The sequence below is a fragment of the Garra rufa genome, chromosome 21, assembly GCF_049309525.1.
Source record: "Garra rufa chromosome 21, GarRuf1.0, whole genome shotgun sequence".
In the NCBI taxonomy this organism is placed as follows: Eukaryota; Metazoa; Chordata; class Actinopteri; order Cypriniformes; family Cyprinidae; genus Garra; species Garra rufa.
Window position 1 is genome coordinate 39,219,569 of NC_133381.1, and position 19,451 is coordinate 39,239,019.

General features: G+C 33.0%; 2 protein-coding genes across 2 annotated transcripts; both read left to right on the forward strand.

Annotated features, from left to right (window-relative positions):
- Nucleotides 1-19: 19 nt before the first annotated feature.
- Nucleotides 20-11,145, forward strand: tmem30aa (transmembrane protein 30Aa). The gene is made up of 7 exons (XM_073826813.1): nucleotides 20-462; nucleotides 586-705; nucleotides 4,939-5,046; nucleotides 5,322-5,409; nucleotides 7,531-7,677; nucleotides 8,992-9,204; nucleotides 10,187-11,145. The coding sequence occupies exons 1-7, from the start codon at nucleotides 214-216 to the stop codon at nucleotides 10,378-10,380; spliced, it is 1,119 nt and encodes a 372-aa protein (XP_073682914.1). The 5' UTR covers nucleotides 20-213; the 3' UTR covers nucleotides 10,381-11,145.
- A 1,833-nt stretch (nucleotides 11,146-12,978) lies between these two features.
- cox7a2a (cytochrome c oxidase subunit 7A2a) lies at nucleotides 12,979-17,502 on the forward strand. The gene is made up of 4 exons (XM_073827116.1): nucleotides 12,979-13,116; nucleotides 14,543-14,632; nucleotides 15,265-15,349; nucleotides 17,297-17,502. Exons 1-4 carry the CDS (start codon nucleotides 13,099-13,101, stop codon nucleotides 17,353-17,355), a joined length of 252 nt encoding a protein of 83 aa, XP_073683217.1. The 5' UTR covers nucleotides 12,979-13,098; the 3' UTR covers nucleotides 17,356-17,502.
- Nucleotides 17,503-19,451: the final 1,949 nt, after the last annotated feature.

Here is a 19,451-nt window from a genome sequence, read left to right on the forward strand (position 1 = left end):
CGCTTTCGTCTACTGGCTGCTGTACTTCCTTGTTTACCGTCTTCATGGCCAACAGAGCTACGGAAATAATCAGCTGTTAATGGCACTTTCATGGTGCGATAATCACAAGCGATAGCAGCGATATAATACTCACAGCTACCAAAAAAGGCGACATATTTGAAGTTGTCGTGTAGTGTGCTCGCTATCCGCGCGGCTTCAGAGGATTAAAGAGCGATGATGGCGTCCAGCTATAACGCGAAGGATGAGGATGGCCATCATCCGGGATCGGTGGGCTCCGGCGGTCCGGGCGCCGTCAAGAGCAAGAAGCCTGATAACACTGCCTTTAAACAGCAACGTTTGCCCGCCTGGCAGCCCATTCTGACCGCGGGCACCGTCCTACCCGCCTTCTTCATGATCGGACTCATCTTCATCCCCATCGGTATCGGACTCCTCGTCACCTCTAACAACATCAAAGAGTTTGAGGTGCGTACTGTCGCCATAGCAACGTCATATTGCGTTATTGTGTGTATCCTGCACTGATCATCACATATATTTGTGGTGTCATCATGTTTTGTGGTACTGTAACTCGTGTCGGTTCTGTTGTAGATCGACTACACTGGGGTTGACACGTTTAGTCCGTGTTTCAACTGCTCGCAGAGCTACAGCTGGAACAGCTCTAGTGCGTGTACCTGCTCAGTGCCCTTCACCCTAGACCAGCCTTTTGAGGTAAACTACCCTCTTTCTCATTTTCAGCCATCCACCCTCAACAACACTAGAGAAGCCTTAAAGGTAGGGCTGGGCAATTTGGCTTAGAATCAAAATCTCGATTAATTGAACATTTTAACCCGATTACGATTAATGAACGATTATTTTATTTATTAATAAAATTATATTTAATTATATTTATATAATAATTATTTTTTTGCCCTCATAGTTCACTGACAAGTTTTGTACAGTAAATATGTTCACATATTACAAGCGAGAGATTTTTGGATGAAGGGTGCATTACTTGATTTTAAAATAATTGAAGGAAACACACTATCTACGATCTATGATTATTAATTGAACATCAGTGTTGAACAACTGAAATTAAAGCAAGCATTGCTTAAAACGAAAAGTCACATTTTTCTTAAATTAGTGAAAATAAATAACTCGCACTATTGGAAACAAAATAAATAATTTTCAATGTTTTTCATATTAAAAGTAGAAAATAAGCAGTATCTCCTCTAAATAAAATTACCCTTGTATATCCTGTAAATACTTTTTACTGTATAAATACTGTTTAAGCTCTCCATCGACATGTCGGCGGAATAACGGAACGGAGCGCTTGTGTTTTTTAAAAGGAAAGTAATTGAAATAATCTTCCTGGAAAAATTTTAACGATTATAGGTTCTGAATGTCGATTTCGATTATTTTTCGATTAATCGCCCAGCCCTACTTAAAGGATTACTAAAATTCCTGATAATTTACTCACCCTCGTGTCTTCCAAGATGTTCATGTCTTTCTTTCTTCAGTTGCAAAGAGATTACATTTTTGAGGAAAACATTACAGGATTTTTCTCTGTATAGTGGACTTCAATGGTGCACTATAGATTGAAAGTTAAAGGAACACTCCATTTTTTTTTTTTTTTTGAAATAGGCTCATTCTCCAACTCCCCCCGAGTTAATAAGTTGAGTTTTACCGTTTTGAAATCCATTCAGCCGTTCTCCTGTTCTGGCGATATCACTTTCAGCATTGCTTAGCATAGATCATTGAATCCTATTAGACCAATAGGATCACGTTCAAAAATTACCAACGAGTTTCCATATTTGTCCTATTTAAAACTTGACTCTTCTGTAGTTCTATCATGTACTAATACCCGCGGAAAATGTAAAGATGCGATTTTCTAGGCAGATTTGATTAAGAACTACGCTCCCATTCCTACATAATAGTCAAGGAAGTTTGCTGCCGTAATATGGCCGAAGCAGGCGGAGTAATATCACGCAGCACAACGTGACCAACTGCATGCACAGGGAGCGTTCCTCGTTGGAAGTTACCTAGCTGGGAACTAATTTCAAGTGCTGCGTGATATTACTGCACCTGCTGTGTCCATGTTACGGCAGCAAACTTCCTTGACTATTACACCGGAATGGGAGTGTAGTTCCTAATCTTATCGGCCTAGAAAATCGCATCTTTACATTTTCCGCCGGTATTAGTACACGATATAACTACAGAAGAGTCAAGTTTTAAATAGGACAAATATGGAAACTCGTTGGTCATTTTTGAACGTGATCCTATTGGTCTAATAGGATTCAATGATCTATGCTAAGCAATGCTGAAAGTGATATCGCCAGAACAGGAGAACGGCTGAATGGATTTCAAAACAGTAAAACTCAACTTATGGGGGGGTTCAATACAGTTAGGGTATGTCAAAAAACTCCCATCTCATTTTCTTCAAAATCATCCTTCATCACTGCAGAAGACCCAGTGTTTAGAAAATGAATGTGCAAGGAGGGCCAATCTCCCTTTCCAAAAAAAAAAAGGTAAAACAAAAATGTAGGAAGATTTTGAAGTTGGAGAAAATTAGATTTGTTGATATGTTTTTCGACATACCCTAAATGTCATTGCACACCAGCTCCCAGTTTTTTGCATGTTAAAAATTTAAATACGACCTAACGTTATGTCAATCACGTTTGCATACTGCCTCCGAAATTTTTGTCCATCATAAAAAAAATTCGGATCAGGTTCGATTTTTTTGTGTTTTTCGCTTTCGTAGCAAGCATTTTGAGAGGCGTTTTGCCAGTTCAGATCCAACCATACAAGTGAACGCAAAAATCCACAATTGTGTCTGACAAGTTAATCCACTTCGTCTCACAGCACAAAGCACTGTAAAGGACCTTGTACACTGACTTCACAGAAATCAGATGAGTATTTGTGGTTAAAAACTGTATAAATATTATTTTTTAAAGAAAATGGCTGATTGTTTCACTATGAAAAGCCCTTTATTCTTCGACTGGGATTGTTTAGAACCCTTTGAAACTGCATTTTTAACCTTCAATTTGTTGAACACCATTGAAGTCTGCTATATGGAGAAAAGTCCTGGAATGTTTTCCTCAAAAAACATAATTTCTTAGCGACTGAAGAATGAAAGACATGAATATCTTTGACTTGGGGGTGGGTAAATTATCAGGATTATTTTATTCTAAAATAAAAAAAGTACTTTCTGTAGTTCTCTCTAAATTATGCTTCATGTTCTTTAGTAGTGTTTCTAATGTTTTGGGGCTGGGTATTTAACTTTTATTTCATTTCTGCTGCTGTAAGTTATGGCAAGCCATCCTTTTTCATGAATACCAAAACAGCCTCAAACCATTACACTTCCTCCTCTGTGCTTTACAATTTGGATGAGGTTCCTAATTTGGTTTTGGTCATTACTCATTTAAACTTCCACTACTGTTCAAGTTGTTCAAGTTTTTTTTTTTAAGCCTCTTTTTTGTGTGCATGATATACAATATCATATTTTTTTTATTCTTGTAATGCAGAGATTATTTTTTCTTTAATTTTCAGCATCATTACTCCAGTTGTCAGTGTCACATGATCCTTCAGAAATCATTCTAATATTTTTAACAAATAAAAAAAAAAATTAAAATAGAAATATTTTGTAACAATATAAACTACCATCTAAAAGTTTGAGGTCTGTACATTTTTATTCTTTCTTTTTTGAAAGAAACTAATAGTTTTATTCACCAAGAATGTGTTAAACTGATAAAAGTGATAGCAAAGACTTATATTGTTAGAAAAGATTTATATTTTGAATAAATACTTTTCTTCTTAACCTTTTTTTCATCAAGAATCCTGAAAAAAGAATCACAGGTTTCAAAACAAAATTAAGAAACACTGTTTCCAAAATTGACAATAGCAGTAATTAATCAGCATACTAGAATGTTTTTTTTTTTTTTTTGAAGAATCATGTGACACTGAAAACTGAAGTAATGGCTGATTAAAATTTCAGCTTTGTATCACAGGAATATATTTAATATATTTAAAAATATATTAATATAGAACACCATTATTTTTAAATCATATTTCTGTATTATAATCAATAAAATGCAGCCTTCATTTTGTTTAAAATGAATAAAAAACAAAATATTACTGATCCCAAACATTTGAGCAGCATTGTATATTTTTAGTAATATTATACATGTCTTTATTGACACTTTTGGTCGATTTAATGCATCATTGCTGAATATAAGTACAGATTTCTTTCCAAAAATCACACTAATCCCAAACCTTTTAAATCAAGTACATTTTAATGAGCTTAAATATTTAATTTGACATTATTAAAAATAGTCTGCTCTTTGGTTTGTGCTTTTCGAAAACGTTCCAGCCGGGAAAACGTGATACTTTTGTGCTGTTGCACAATGAATTGTGAAAATTACACAGTACTTTACTTGCCAAGTCCATAACAGAGGTGCCCAGCCCTTTAAATATGAACTTTTTTTCACTTAAATGTACTCGTAAGAAAACAAAAACAATAAATAAATAGGAAAAGACAATATGCTTTAATGTTATGCTTTATTCCTATTTTCCCCACTTTCTCTTGTATTATGGCCTGAGGTCATTACAGGACAACTTAAAGTCTGTTTTGGGCATTTCTTCTCTATACCATTGAACAGAGGCGGCTCTTTATGGTTGGATATATTTATCTGTAGATCCATTAAGTTGCAATATTTACTTGGCTTGTGGACAGTTTATTGGACAAATAAATAGTCTAAAGTTGCATTAGCTCTCATGTATTATGCATTAGGATTTTATTGATCATGCTTTAAAACAGGTTAAAATAGAATTGTTTCCCGCTCAAAAGTTAACAGGTTTCAGATCAATAATGTATGCCCTGCCTGTGAACTTGCATCTATAAATAATAGAGAGGATTTTGTGCCTTGTCACTGGATGTTTTTAATGCTTATGTCTTTTCTTTTGTAGAGTAATGTTTTCATGTACTATGGACTCTCCAACTTCTATCAAAACCATAGACGTTATGTCAAATCAAGAGATGACAGCCAGCTGAATGGAGATAAAAGCTCTTTACTGGTGAGTGCTTTGAACGCCTTTGAGCATATTTACGACTGACTAAAACTTAGTGTTAAAGATACTTTAATTTTGTTGTGTATAAAGGCCAATGGTGAATCTTATAAACATGCTTTTTGTGAAAGTTCCAATATTTAATGTCTTCATTTGCTTTAAGTTTCATCAAAGAGTTTACATTTTTCTTATAGCCTTGATGCTAATAATAATTTGTGAGAAACTTTTATGGAATAAAACAGAATGTCATATTGTTTTCAAGTGTGTAAGTATTTGTTCTGCAGAACCCAAGTAAAGAGTGTGAACCCTATCGAGTGAGTGATAAGAAGCCCATTGCTCCCTGTGGAGCCATTGCTAACAGTCTCTTCAATGGTAAGATAAATACTAATGCTTGTAGCCAAGTTTACTAAATGCGTTACACGTTTAGGAGGGAATCTCAATGCATAGCTGTTCAATGAATGAATGATCTTGCAACACAAACGGTTGCATATGTGCTGTACTGCTTACAACAGAGGAAAAGGGATGCTGTACACAAACTGGGCCACACAGAATCTTTGTAACAAATATGTCTTCAGATTTCGACATAAATGAGGAGATGCATTTTGAAAAGGCATGATTCTCTCTTGAACAAGCTTTGAATTCAAGAAGATATTTTGTGATTAAAGACTCATATGGCTATATAAAATGTAGATTAAACAACTGAAGTCACATGGGTTGCTTTTACAATGACCTTTTTGGAGCTTGGAGGTTTTGTAATTACCATAGACTCTACGATTAATCAAAATAAAACTGAACTCCATCTCTGCATCTGCTCTGAGTTTTGGTTGTGTTAATGTGCATTTGGGAAGGCAACGAGCGCTCAACTTTTATTGTGAAATCAGTTATAAAATCAAAGAAAGAAAGAAAAGAAAAAAGAAATCTGTTATAAACTGGCTGCTGTCAACAGAAGAGAAGCTAAGAGAATCTTTAAAGGCTGTCTGCAATTTTCTGTCAAAATTAAGACAACCATAAATATTAGTATTGTAAGAATTAGATGTAATTAGATTCCAAAAATGAAGTACTTGTAATTTTATTAAATTACATTTTAAAATATTCATAATCAGACTTTTTTGATTATAAGATTACATATTATTCACACAATAGCAATATATTATTTATAATTTAGTGTTTCTCCCTAATTCCTTTTTTCCCCATCTTTTAAATAATCCTTTCTAAAATAGCCTTCCACTGTATTATACATTCTGAAAATACATTCAGAAAATCTTTGTGGATATTAACACAAAGACACAGCATTTGATGACTGGATGTACAGAAATCAGTTTAATTGAGTGTTTAAAGTGTTTTCTCAACATTGCATCAACTACTGATGAACACATCACTCAGTTGGTTATTTAAACACGTATTACTGTCTTTTGAAGGCTTTTGTCTTTCAAACACATTAAAATGCATAAATGTGACCCTGGACCACAAAACCAGTCATAAGGTTAAATTTTACAAAACTGAGATGTATACATCATATGAAAGCTCAATAAATAAGCTTTCTATTGATATATGGTTTGTTAGGATAGGACAATATTTGGCCGAGGTATGTCTATTTGAAATCTGGAATCTGAGGGTGCAAAAAAAATCAAAATACTGAGAAAATCATCTTTAAAGTTGTCCAAATTAGGTTCTTAACAATGCATATTACTAATCAAAAATTACATTTTGATATATTTACAGTAGGAATTTTTCAAAATATCTTCATGGAACATGATCTTTACTTAATATCCTAATGATTTTTGGCATAAAAGAAAAATCAATAATTTTGACCCATGCAATGTATTTTTGGCTATTGCTACAAATATACCCCAGCGACTTAAGACTGGTTTTGTGGTCCAGGGTCACAAATGCTTATTTGCATTTTATGTAGGAGTTCTCAAACTTTTTTTGTCAGCAAAACCTTTTTCGCCCAATATATTTCCTTAAACTTCCCCTGAAATGTTAAGGAAGTTAATAATTAAGTAACACATTTGCATGTTCAAGGTTCTCTGATGTTGATTAATGGTATCATGCTATGTAGGTAAGCAAATGAAATATTACATTTTTTTTAGTAAGTGTAATATTTAGTTTGAAGTTATTTTTAATTTTTTATTTTTTTTTATTTTTAATTTTTAAGTAATCGACCCAACTCTGATTACATACTGTACATACAAAACATACAAAAGTTCATTCAGAACTTGAAGGTCAGTTATGGTGCTTTTTGTAAAAGCCAATGGAATTCAGTTTGAGAGTTTAATACAAACACATATCAGATATGAATTATATCAAATGATTGGATCTGTGCATTAAGCCTTAGAGTGTAAAACACTGCTGCTCCGCTAACATGTGCAATGTGAATGCTATAGCCAGTTAATATGGGCCTCAAAATAAACACTCACTGCTTACACAAGCTATGTGAAACAGACCTAAGGTCTGTCTGACTGCTCTCTGTAATTTGTCTCATAATTGTAGATACTTTGGAGCTGTTTTATATCCATCCAAACGGAAGCAGAATAGCTATACATCTGGTGAAGACAGGCATTGCTTGGTGGACCGACAAGCATGTGAAGTTCAGAAACCCAGGAGGAAACAACAACAACCTCTCCATTGTGTTCCAAGGTGCGTAAAGCTTAACCCTTAAAGCCTACTGTGTCATTTTGGTACACACATTTCCCTTAATGATCAAAATCTTGCTGAAAACAAAACGTACATGTCATCTGTTTGATAGTTTAGACTTTTTTATTGAGTAAAAGGGCTTTTAGTATAATTGTTCAAACATTCACCTTCAGCTTATGCTTCACATTTCTTTTTGCTGTGAAATCTTTGCTCATTTTAGTAAAGTAAACATAAGAACTTTGATATTGTTAGTAATATTTCAAGATGTACATATACTGGACTGAAGTAGACATCATTTTTCAGAAAAGTCATGCTCAAATTTGAGTCTCAAATCTGATCAGCAGGCTTTTGAGAAATGTTTATCTGTTCTCTCAGTCATCGTTGTAGTGCATTGCATTACATATGTTGATAATCAAACTAAGCATTTGAATGGAATGATGCCTGATATTTATATAATTGAATTTAAGTATTTAAAGATCGAATCGATTCACTGCAAAAAAAAGGCTTATCTTAGTATTTTTATCTTGTCAAAATGTAAACAAAATCTTAAATTGAGATGTCTTTACTAGATAAGCAGAATAACATAAGACGACTAATCTTATTTTAAGCACAATACTCGTAATTTAGTTGTTTTTTCCTCCTGGAAACAAGTAAAATAATCTGCCAGTGGGGTAAGTAAAATATTCTGAGTATTTTACTCACCCCACTGGAAGATAATTTTACATATTTTAAGCAAACTGCACTTAATTTAGTTTTTTTTCCCTAGGGAAACAAGACTAAATATCTTATGTTATTTTGCTTTTCTAGTAAATGCATCTTATTTTAAGAATTTTTTGATATTTTGACTAGAAACAAGACAAAAATACTAAATAAGATAAGCCTTTTTTGCACTGTTTAGATTACAAGCCAATTTACTTTTTGGCCTAAATTTGGCTAAATTGCATAATTAAGATGTTTTTCCTCCATTGTGAGCTCCATGTTCTCACTATATCGTAGTATGTAAGCCATAAAAACCTGGTCTATCAAATATGATTCTCTTTCTACTAACTAAAATAAAAAGTTACACATAAAATGTCAGCTTCAAAGAACAATCAGGAGGTAACTCTCACATTAAAGTCATTATTTTTCCATCAATATGGTTGTTTTAGCAGCTTTCTTATTAAGTGATGAGCAGAGAGATTAAAAAAATAGTTTCAAACCATTATGAGCTCCATATTCTCGCTATATCATACTATATGAGCCATAAAAGCCTGGTCTATCAGATATGATACTCTTTCACTCTGCATTATGGCTAACCAGTGTTATTTGTGATCACAGATACAAGTAAACCTGTAAACTGGCGCAAACCCGTTTATGAGCTAGACTCATCTGAGCCTGATAACAACGGTTTCATCAACGAGGATTTCATCGTGTGGATGAGAACCGCTGCTCTCCCCACCTTCAGAAAACTCTACCGCATCATTCAGAAGAAGAAGGACAACTTGACCCCAACATTACCACCAGGAAACTACAGCCTAGAAGTGACCTACAGTATCCTTAAGAAATCTGCTTAATGCATTAGTAAAAAAGAAGACAGTGTTGGGGAAAGTTACTTTTAAAAGTAATGCATTACAATATTGAGTTACTCCCTAAAAAAGGAACTAATTACATTACTTAGTTACTTTTTATGGAAAGTAATGCGTTACGTTACTTTTGCGTTACTTTTTAAATCTGGTAAGGGCTTGCTTGTTTGTTTTTAATATAAAAAGTTCTATTTTGTCCAAATGTAAAAACCTTTTCACATCAAAAGCCTCAGACTTTGAGAAAAGTAAATTCACGTCTGTATAGTAGACCACAGAAGAAAAAATGACAACTCTTTAGCAGCAAAAAAAGGAAAACAAATGATAGATTATTTTAAGTAATTTTTGCTTACTAGTATGGATGAATTGGATCATCGAAGGTCGGCAGCAAAGACATCGGTTAATGAAATGGGATTAAATACATAAAGGATATTTGTATTATTTAAAGTATTTAATTATTGCAGGTTTGCGTCATATTCTGAGTTGAATTTCACAGTTTTATTCATTTTGAGGAATACTGTATTTGTTTTTTTAGTGAGAGATTTAGTGAGTTAATGCATGTTCACATTTATTCTAGAACTAAAGTAACATCTTACTCACGATTTCTCTCAACATGGGGACAGGAGAGCTTTTAATCAATAAATGGTGGGAAAAAGTAACTAAAGTAAATAAAAAGTAATGCGTTACTTTACTAGTTACTTGGAAAAAGTAATATTATTACGTAACTTGTGTTACTTGTAATGCTTTACCCCCAACACTGGACGTATTCTTCAAAATGTCGTCTTTTGTGTTGTACAGAAGACAGAAATTAATACAGGTTAGGAACAACATAAATGATGGTAGAATTTTCCCATCCCTTTAAGTGTAAACAGTTCAAACCTGTTAAAATATGTTTGAAATGGAAACAAATGTTGGTTGAAATAATATAAGATTCTTTAACGGTGTGAACCCAGATTACCCAGTGCGCAGCTTTGACGGCCGCAAGCGCATGATCCTCAGCACCATTTCCTGGATGGGAGGGAAGAACCCTTTCTTGGGCATTGCCTACATCACCGTGGGATCCGTGTGTTTCTTTCTGGGAGTGGTGCTACTGATCATCCACCATAAATATGGCAACCGCAACAACAATGCTGACATTCCCAATTAACTATGCAATTATCAGCACACCGCAGTCTGTACACTGACATGAGATTACAGTCTGATTTCAGTCTTATCTCATGCTCCTGTACACACACAGGTGCCCAGAGAGACTACTTGCAAAATTATTGTTTATGCACTGGCAGTTTTCAATGATCCGTTTTAGGCATTTATTTCATTCACACCAAAGCTTTATATTTTATGATCTTTCCACATGAAGTATTTTAGAGTAACCAGATGATGTGTAGTCATGCGGTATGACTGTATTTAAATAAATCCTACCACAAAATCATAGCCAGGTCATATTTTGCCCCAAAATATAAAAAAATAGTATATATAAGCTTACAGAGAGTGAAGCACTTTGTATTGACGAATAGGAACTTGAGGTGAAATATGTTTTTGATGGGCTTTGACATTCATCCATTTGGGTATTATTGCTGATGGTATGATACAATCACAAGAGTCATGGATTTTAAATCATTTTCTTTTAATAAGAATGCAATATTTCTGATAGTTTGACTCATGCACATCAGCAAGGATTGTGTTACTGTATTGAAATGCTGGACTGTGAGCATCTAGATATGCTTAAAGCTAATGTGTTCTTTTTATTTAGTTACTGCTTTGAAAAACTTGTTCTGAGCAATGTGTATTTAAAAAGGATATGTGTGTGTTTTCCCACTGCTAACAAATCCTTTGTCCTGCTCATATCTGTTGTTGAGTCATGTCATTTACTCAAGAGTTGCGTGATAATAAACAACAAATGCATGAGTGCTGAGATGTGCTGTGGTGCTTTTTGTACTTATACCTGCATACAAATGAGCTGACAAATATTTGGTGTCTGCAAGTATTGCTGGGAATTTTTTACTACTTGTTACTACTATTTTCTACTACTATTAGTCACCCTGGACCTTTTATACAACTCTTTGAAAATCTGGAAACTGAGGGTGCAAAAAAATCTAATAACTGAGAAAATCACCTTTAAAGTTGTCCAAATGAAGTTCTTAGCAATGCTTATTACTAATCAGAAATTACGCTTTGATATATTTACAGTAGGACAATTACAAAATATCTTCACGGAACATGATCTTTACTTAATATCCTTATGATTTTTATTATAAAAGAAAAATCGATCATTTTGACCCATATGCTGTATTTTAATAGCTTTGCATGGATCAAAATTATAGATTTTAGGATATTAGGTAAAGGTCATGCTCCATGATGTTTTTTTTTCTACTATAAATATATAAAAACTTAATTTCTGATTAGTAATATGCATTGCTAAGAACTTAATTTGGACAACTTTAATGGTGATTTTCCAGATCCAGATTTTCAAATAGTTGTATTTCGCCCAAATATTGTCCTATCCTAACAAACCATACATCAATGAAGAGCTTACTTATTCAGCTTTTAGATGATGTATAAAACTAATTTCATAAAACTGATCCTTATGCTTTGTTTTGTGGTCCATGGTCACAGATTAGTTTTTTTCTATTTATTTTGACAAAATGTATGCTATTTACATTAACAAACAAGCTAACACACACAAATTTAATACAGGAATGTCCCTATGGACCCACGAGTAGTTAAACAATCAAACCGGTGAATATATCTTTTATTTATTTTTAATATTAATATATTAACACATAATATTCACAGGGGATACATACAACAGAAATAGTTTTTAAAAGAAAAATATATGAGATTGAAGCAAAACAATAAAATACATATACAACCAGAATACAAAACACAGTAAGTACCTAAATAATAATAATAATAAAAAAAAGTTAATGTGAAGATCTTTATTTAAAAAAAAAAAATTAATTAATTAAAAAATAACTAAAATGAAAAGTTACACAAAATGTCAGCTTTAAAGAACAATCAGGAGGTAACCCTCACATCGAAATCAATATTTTTTCCATCGATATGGTTGTTTTAGCAGCTTTCTTATTAAGTGATGAGCAGAGAAATTCATAAAATAGTTTCAAATCAATACAAAACAAACAACAACAAAAAAAATAGACAAACAATCAGTAACTTTACATTTATGAATATAAAATATTCCACAAAGAGTTAACAGTTTTAACATATCATCCAGCTGCTTTAATCCAGATTCCCAAATCAAAAAGGCTATCTTTTTTCAAACCATTTAACAGAAACCGGACTGTCCAAACGAACTGATTCTCTTAAAGGAATACTCCACTTTTTTTTTTTTTGGAAATAGGCTCATTCTCCAACCCCCCCTGAGTTAAAAAGTTAAATTTTACCGTTTTGAAATCCATTCAGCCGTTCTCCTGTTCTGGCGATATCACTTTTAGCATAGCTTAGCATAGATAATTGAATCCTATGAGACCAATAGCATGGCGTTTAAAAATGACCAACGAGTTTCGATATTTGTCCTATTTAAAACTTGACTCTTCTGTAGTTATATCGTGTACTAATACCGGCGGAAAATGTAAAATGCGATTTTCTAGGCCGATAAGTTTAGGAACTACACTCCCATTCCGGCGTAATAGTCAATGCTGTTTGCTGCCGTAATATGGCCGAGGCAGGCGGAGTAATATCAGAGAAACCGAATCTCCCAAACGGTTTCGTCCAGTAGGAGGCAGTACTGCGCCTCTCGCTGCTTGTTCTGCGTCAGAACCCAAGCAGAAGAAGGAAGTGACATTTTCAAGTGTCCTTGTGCTGGTCGGCTTCCTGAACGTTGCGGACTAAAGGAGAAATAATAACCATGTTTAGGCACTTAAGGGTGAGTTTAAAATCTTTATTATGCCTTTATTACATTTACGTGTTGAAAGCAATTGGTGGTCTTTTTATAACACAGCTTGATTAGATTTGACCAGAAATAGAAACACCGTTAGCCTAGCAGCGGCTCTCATGACCTCCTGCTCATTACAGAGGAATATTGAATATCTTTGTAGATTTTAGTTTAGCTGGTGTAATTCATCTCTCTATGTAATATACAAATACTTTTATTTGTACTTTGAAGTGTAAATTCACGTGATGAGGTTGACGAATCTCTCTCAAGGTCGATAAATTGGAGTTTCCTGGACTGCTTTACATTAGGTTGACATTTATTGTTATTGTTGAAGTTATTATGTAAGTAAATGTTGGATTTTGATATTCGAGGCTTTATATATGGCCTTACACAGTGCCTTGCCAAAGTATTCATACCCCTTCATTTTTTTCTTCTTCACATTTTATGTTGCTGCCTTATGTTAAACTTTAAATTACTTTTCCCCCACATCAATCTACACTCCCTACTCCATAATGGCACAGCAAAAAAAAATTATTTATTTTTTTAAATACAAAACTGAAAAGATCCCGTTGCATAAGTATTCATACCCTTTTCTGGAACACTCGAAATTTAGCTCAGGAGCATTCATATTGCTTCTAGATGATACTACAAGTTAAACTGTGGCAAATTCATTTAAATGAGTCTGATTTAGAAACGCACACTCTTCTCAGAAAAGGTCTAACAGCTGAAAATGCATATCAGAGCAAAAACCAAGTCCTGAGGTCAAGATAACTGCCTGTAGAGCTCAGTGACAGACTTGCGTTAAGGCAATGATCTAGGGAAGAGTTCAGAAAAAAAAATCTGCTGCATTGAAAGTTGACAGAAGCATTATTCATAACGGAAGACGATTGGAACAACTAGGACTCTAGAAAATGTCTGCCAGCCCCCATCCAAGCTGACAGAGCTTGAGAGTTGAAAAGGTGAGGCAAAGAATGGCAGATAATTGCCAAATGCAGATGTGCAAAACTTGTCACATCTGACCCAAAAAGACTTGAGGCTGTAAAGGTGCTTCAACTATGTACTCAGTTAAGGGTGTGAATACTTATGCAATGTACTTATTTCAGTGTTTTATTTTTAATAAATGTGTAAAATTTACAAATCTGGTTTTTGCTTTGTCATTATGATGGCGTATGGAGTGTAAACTGATGTGGGGAAAAACTAATTTAAAGCAGTTTAACGTAATGCTGCAACAAAACACAAAATGAGAAAAAAACGAAGGGGTATGAATACTTTTTCAAGGCACTGTATATCAGCTTATAGAGGTCCACTGTGACCTGAAATTTACAGATTTGATACTACACATTCATTTATGAACGTAAGAGTGTTTTTATTTATAAACTTGATTTTTTAAAATCTCATAACTTGTTTTGTTTTATAGACCCTGCAGCAGGTCTCCAGACGGACGCTCTCCAGTTCTGCACCCAGACAGCTGGAGAACAAAGTCCCACACAAGCAGAAGTTGTTTCAAGTTAGTCCACTGTACTAGTTCTGATCTAATCCAACTGGACATTTAGCCTAAGATTTCACTGATTTAGTTTCGACACCTTTTTTTGGTCCTCTTTGGCACTCGCTAATGCTAATGTTAAAGTTAAGACTGCAATTTGTTCCCAGGTTCTGGACTGATGGTCCAGTGTGGATGAACAGATAAGTACGAAATGATTCGCTAATAGGGTTCACTCGAATAGTAGGCTGTAATTACTAATCATTGCATGTGTTGTAATGCTGAATTAGTCCAAAGTGTCAAATTAAACAAGTAGTGTAAAGCTTCACTTATTCTATAACTGCGATATCACTGGCTTTGACGCTGGCACATTCTGCTTACGGCAGTTTGGCGATAAATCGAGGGTGGCTGTTATATTGTGCAATGTGTCTGATCAGTTCTGAATGAAACAAGTGTTTTTTTTTTTCTTAAAACGTAGAGTTTAGATAATTTGAGTACTTTTATTAAAGTAGATCTGTAGTGTTATTCTCACTTCGTAAAGCTGCAAATGCAGACTTTGGCTTTTCCCTTTCAATCTGTTTTTATGCTTTATACTTATGGCCCCCCAAAAGTAAGTGCCAATGTTTCAAATGTTAATATGCTGTTTCTTTTTCTTCCAGGAAGACAATGGCGTGCCAGTTCACTTGAAGGGAGGCGCTACAGATGCTGTCTTGTATAGGGCAACGATGGCTCTTACTGTCTTTGGTAAGCTTTAGATAAGTGGCTTGCCATTTTGGTATTGACTTATATTATTTTTGCTTAATCTGCTTTTCATTTTATTTAACTGGAATCCTGTTTACATGAGATTACAATCAGTGTGGTTCATAGTAGCCTGTATGATTACTAACTTCCGTCAATAATATTAAATTACTAACCAGTTTGTGTTTTGTAAATATTGTAATAGGATCCCCTTAGCCCAGTGGTTCTCAATCCTGGTCCTGGGGGACCCCTGCTCTGCACATTTTGCATGTCTCCCTTATTTAACACACCTGATTGAGATCAGCTCATTAGGAGAGAGATCCATGAACTGAACTAACAAGCTGAAGATCTCAATCAGGTGTGTTAAATAAGAGAGACATGCAAAATGTGCAGAGCAGGGGTCCCCCAGGACCAAGATTGAGAACCACTGCCTTAGCCCAATGAAAACCGTTCCCAAATTCATTTGTTGTTTTATGTTTTAATGCTTCTGAATTGCGTTTCTTTTCCTTTTCAGTTTTTCTGGATTTTGTTGTAATTGTTAAATTCAATTTTAATAATTAAAAAGCATGTCTAAAAAAGTTGAATAAAAATTACATTTTTAATGCCCAGTGAAATTGTTTTATTTTTCCCAAATTCTGGTAAATAGTTTAATGAGTTAAATTAATGGTTTAATAAATTTTTATAATAAAATAAAATTAAAAATCTGTTATTGTTTTTATTTAGTATTATTTAGTGAAAATGATTTTAATGATTTATTTATTATTTAAATAATATTTTAAATTATTAGAAAATGTATTGCCAAAAGCTGTGGTAATCAAATAAAGGCATCAAATATCATCAGTTTAATAAATATTTTACATGACTGTAATTATAAAAAAATAACAATTAATTTTATTTTTGCCAAAGAGAGTTCTACTCTTAAAATTAAAACATGGATGAAAAATGGATGTTCCTTAAAGTTGTAATAATTTTTTGTATTATTAATATTATTTTAGTATTTTTTTTTTATTATTGGTAAATGTTTTTTAAGGGGTCCTGCCATACAACTATACAAATGAAAAAAGAAATCCTATAAAAACAGTTAATGCATGTTGCGTGCTATACACTGTGAAAACTCCCCCCAAAAAACAATTTGTTGAGTCAACTTAAAATAATTTGTTACCCTGCTGCCTGTAAACTTGAAGTTGAATCAACTAAAATATCTAAGTTGTCACTTAGTACAACTTAACATTTCAAGCTGACTAAACTTTGAGTTGATTAAACTTAAAATTTTAAGGCAGCCAGGTAACAAATTATTTTAAGTTGACTCAACAAATTGTTTTTTACGGTGTATTCAGAGTTATGTGATACTGAAGAAAAATGCAATATGCACATGTTTGCATCCAGATTTCTAACTGGCATATCAGTGACGTAGGTGTCATTGAAACAAATGACAAATGGAGCAAAACTAATGACAAAAATCAAAATGTTTGAAAATAAAAAAATGTTTTTTCCTCCTGTACTCAGTTATGCAGCTAGTTCCTATTGTTTAACTGTATTTACATATATGTGACCCTGGACCACAAAACCAGTCATAAGGCTCAGTCTTTTTAGTTTTTTTTTCACCTGAAAGCTGAAAAAATAAAACTGTATTTAGCTGAGAAACAACAATTTGGAAATCTGCAATCTGAGGGTGCCAAATAATCAGAATATTGAGAAAATCGCCTTTAAAGTTGTCCAAATTAAGTTCTTAGCAATGCATATTACTAATCAAAAATTAAGTTTTAATATATTTACGGTAGGAAATTTACAAAATATCTTCATGGAACATGATTTTTACTTAACATCCTAATGATTTCTTTAAGGGTGTTCAAAAGTTCTTTGTGCTCTTTCCAGTGTAAAAATGTAGTGAATATGTAATTCTTTGGCTCTGTAAACAGCGCTTTTATTGTCCCACCCCTCTTCTCTCCACAGGGAGCGGTTATGTGGTGTATTCATTGATCTGTGCAGCGCTGCCCAAGAAGAAGGATTGAACATGGCCCTCTATTCATGCGTCTGAGTTGTAAAGATCTCTAATCCTCAGAATTATATGTCCTTTCAGTTATTTTCAATACGTTGGATTAATATTTATTGATTGTACTGTAAAGCGCAATCATTATGTAATAAAACGTTCCACTGTACTGGCAGTCTGTGTTTTAAGTTTTTCTCTCAACTGTATTTTCATGCATTTCAGTAGATTTAACAATAAAGCGGAAGCACTGACAGATATTTCTTCCATCCTGTGACGTGCATCCGTGTGAAACGGATTATCGGAATAGAAAAGATGTAGGGCGAGACTTGGTTGGTTCTATGCACTGGCTGTTGATTGGATGTTGAAAAATGAGGTGAATAAACATGAGCTGGCAGGGGCGGGGTTTACCCATACATCATCAGAGAAATTATGTTTTTATTCTAAGTTCCGGTTATGACACTGATTAAACATAAGTAAAAAAAAAAAAAAAAAAGGAAACATGTACATGGATGAGTCACTCACAACAATATCCATAACGTGCATTCTCAAAATAGGGTGAATTTACATGTCATGTTGACTTCAAAAGTAAGTAAATTTCAAACCAGAACTGAATTTTGATCACCTTGACTTTTTCTTGAACTGAAGCAGGAATGTAAGAGGTACTGTCAAACCAAAAATTATTCAGACACCAGATACTAGTTTACTAGTGGGTGCAGGACGTTATAGTTGATTTCTGTAATTGATGAAAGCAAAATAAAGTAAACTTTGACACATTATACCCTAAAATTCTTCATACAGTGCACTACCAGTAAAATTTGGGACCGAAACTTAAATTTGACACTTTGACCTGACCAGGTTTTATATTGTTGCATACCTTTCTATCAAAGTTATCTGACATTATCAAGGTGAATTTGTTCTGACACAGTTTAACTCATGAGCACTTGTCATTTTATTACCACTTTCTAAACTATAGCAAACTTTGATAATGTAAGATATGTTGAAGATACATTTTGGTTTGACTGTATGTATATTAACTTCATAGTATGCTGGATAATTGTTCAGCTATGCTATGTAGTTTATAAAACTGGTATGTTGTAAATATAGTATTACAGGATTTTCAACAATTTTTTTTTTAAATGTATGAATTAAAAAGCATGTCTTAAAATTATGACACCGCTTAACAAGAATTTTTAATGCCCAGTGAAATTGTTTTATTTTTCCCTAATTCTGGTAAATAGTTTAATGAGTTAAATTAATGGTTTAATTAATTTTTATAATAAAATAAAATATTTATATACAAAAATATTATTATTTAGTGAAAATGATTTATTTATTGTTTAAATAAGATTTTAAATTATTAGAAAATGTATTACCAAAAACTGTGGTACTCAAATGAAGGTATAAAATATTATCAATTTAATAAATATATTATAATGTGATTATAAAAAACACTTTACACCTTAAGAAATTTCTGGTAAAGTTCACAAACAATTACAAAGAATCTCCCTCTACTGGTAGCTTACGACACACACAGTCAGCAGATAATGTAATAATTAAAAAGCATGTCTAATTAATTAAAATTATGACACAGATTAACACAAATTTGTTAAAAGTTTAATAAAATTACATTTTTAACGGCCAATAATTTTTTTTTAAATTATTCCCAAATTTTAGTAAACAGTTTAATGAGTTAAATTAATGGTTTAATTCATTTTCATAAAAAATAAAATTAATTGTATTATTGCTTTTATTATTACTTTATTATTTTAGTATTATTTAGTGAATTTTTTTTATTATTTAAATAATATTTTAAATTATTAGAAAATGTATTACCAAAAACTGTGGTAATCAAATGAAGGCATGAAATATTATCAGTTTAATAAATATATTATAATGTGATTTTAAAAACCACTTTTCACCTTAAAAAATTGCTAGTAAAGTGCACAAACAATTACAAGAATCTCCCTCTACTGGTAGTTTACGACTCAAACAGTCAGCGGTTAAGCATGTAATAATTAAAAAGCATGTCTAATTAATTAAAATTATGACATAGCTTAACAAGAATTTGTTAAAAAATTAAATGTTTAATACCCAATCAAATTGTTTTAGTTTCCCCAA

Excerpts from the sequence above, each read along its gene's own strand:
- tmem30aa (XM_073826813.1), top strand. The coding sequence starts at position 214 with ATGATGGCGTCCAGCTATAACGCGAAGGATGAGGATGGCCATCATCCG. Across the intron at positions 706-4,938 it reads CCCTAGACCAGCCTTTTGAG|AGTAATGTTTTCATGTACTA; the intron begins GTAAACTACCCT and ends TTTCTTTTGTAG. Across the intron at positions 7,678-8,991 it reads CCTCTCCATTGTGTTCCAAG|ATACAAGTAAACCTGTAAAC; the intron begins GTGCGTAAAGCT and ends TTGTGATCACAG.
- cox7a2a (XM_073827116.1), top strand. Across the intron at positions 14,633-15,264 it reads ACAAGCAGAAGTTGTTTCAA|GAAGACAATGGCGTGCCAGT; the intron begins GTTAGTCCACTG and ends TTTTTCTTCCAG. Across the intron at positions 15,350-17,296 it reads GATGGCTCTTACTGTCTTTG|GGAGCGGTTATGTGGTGTAT; the intron begins GTAAGCTTTAGA and ends TTCTCTCCACAG.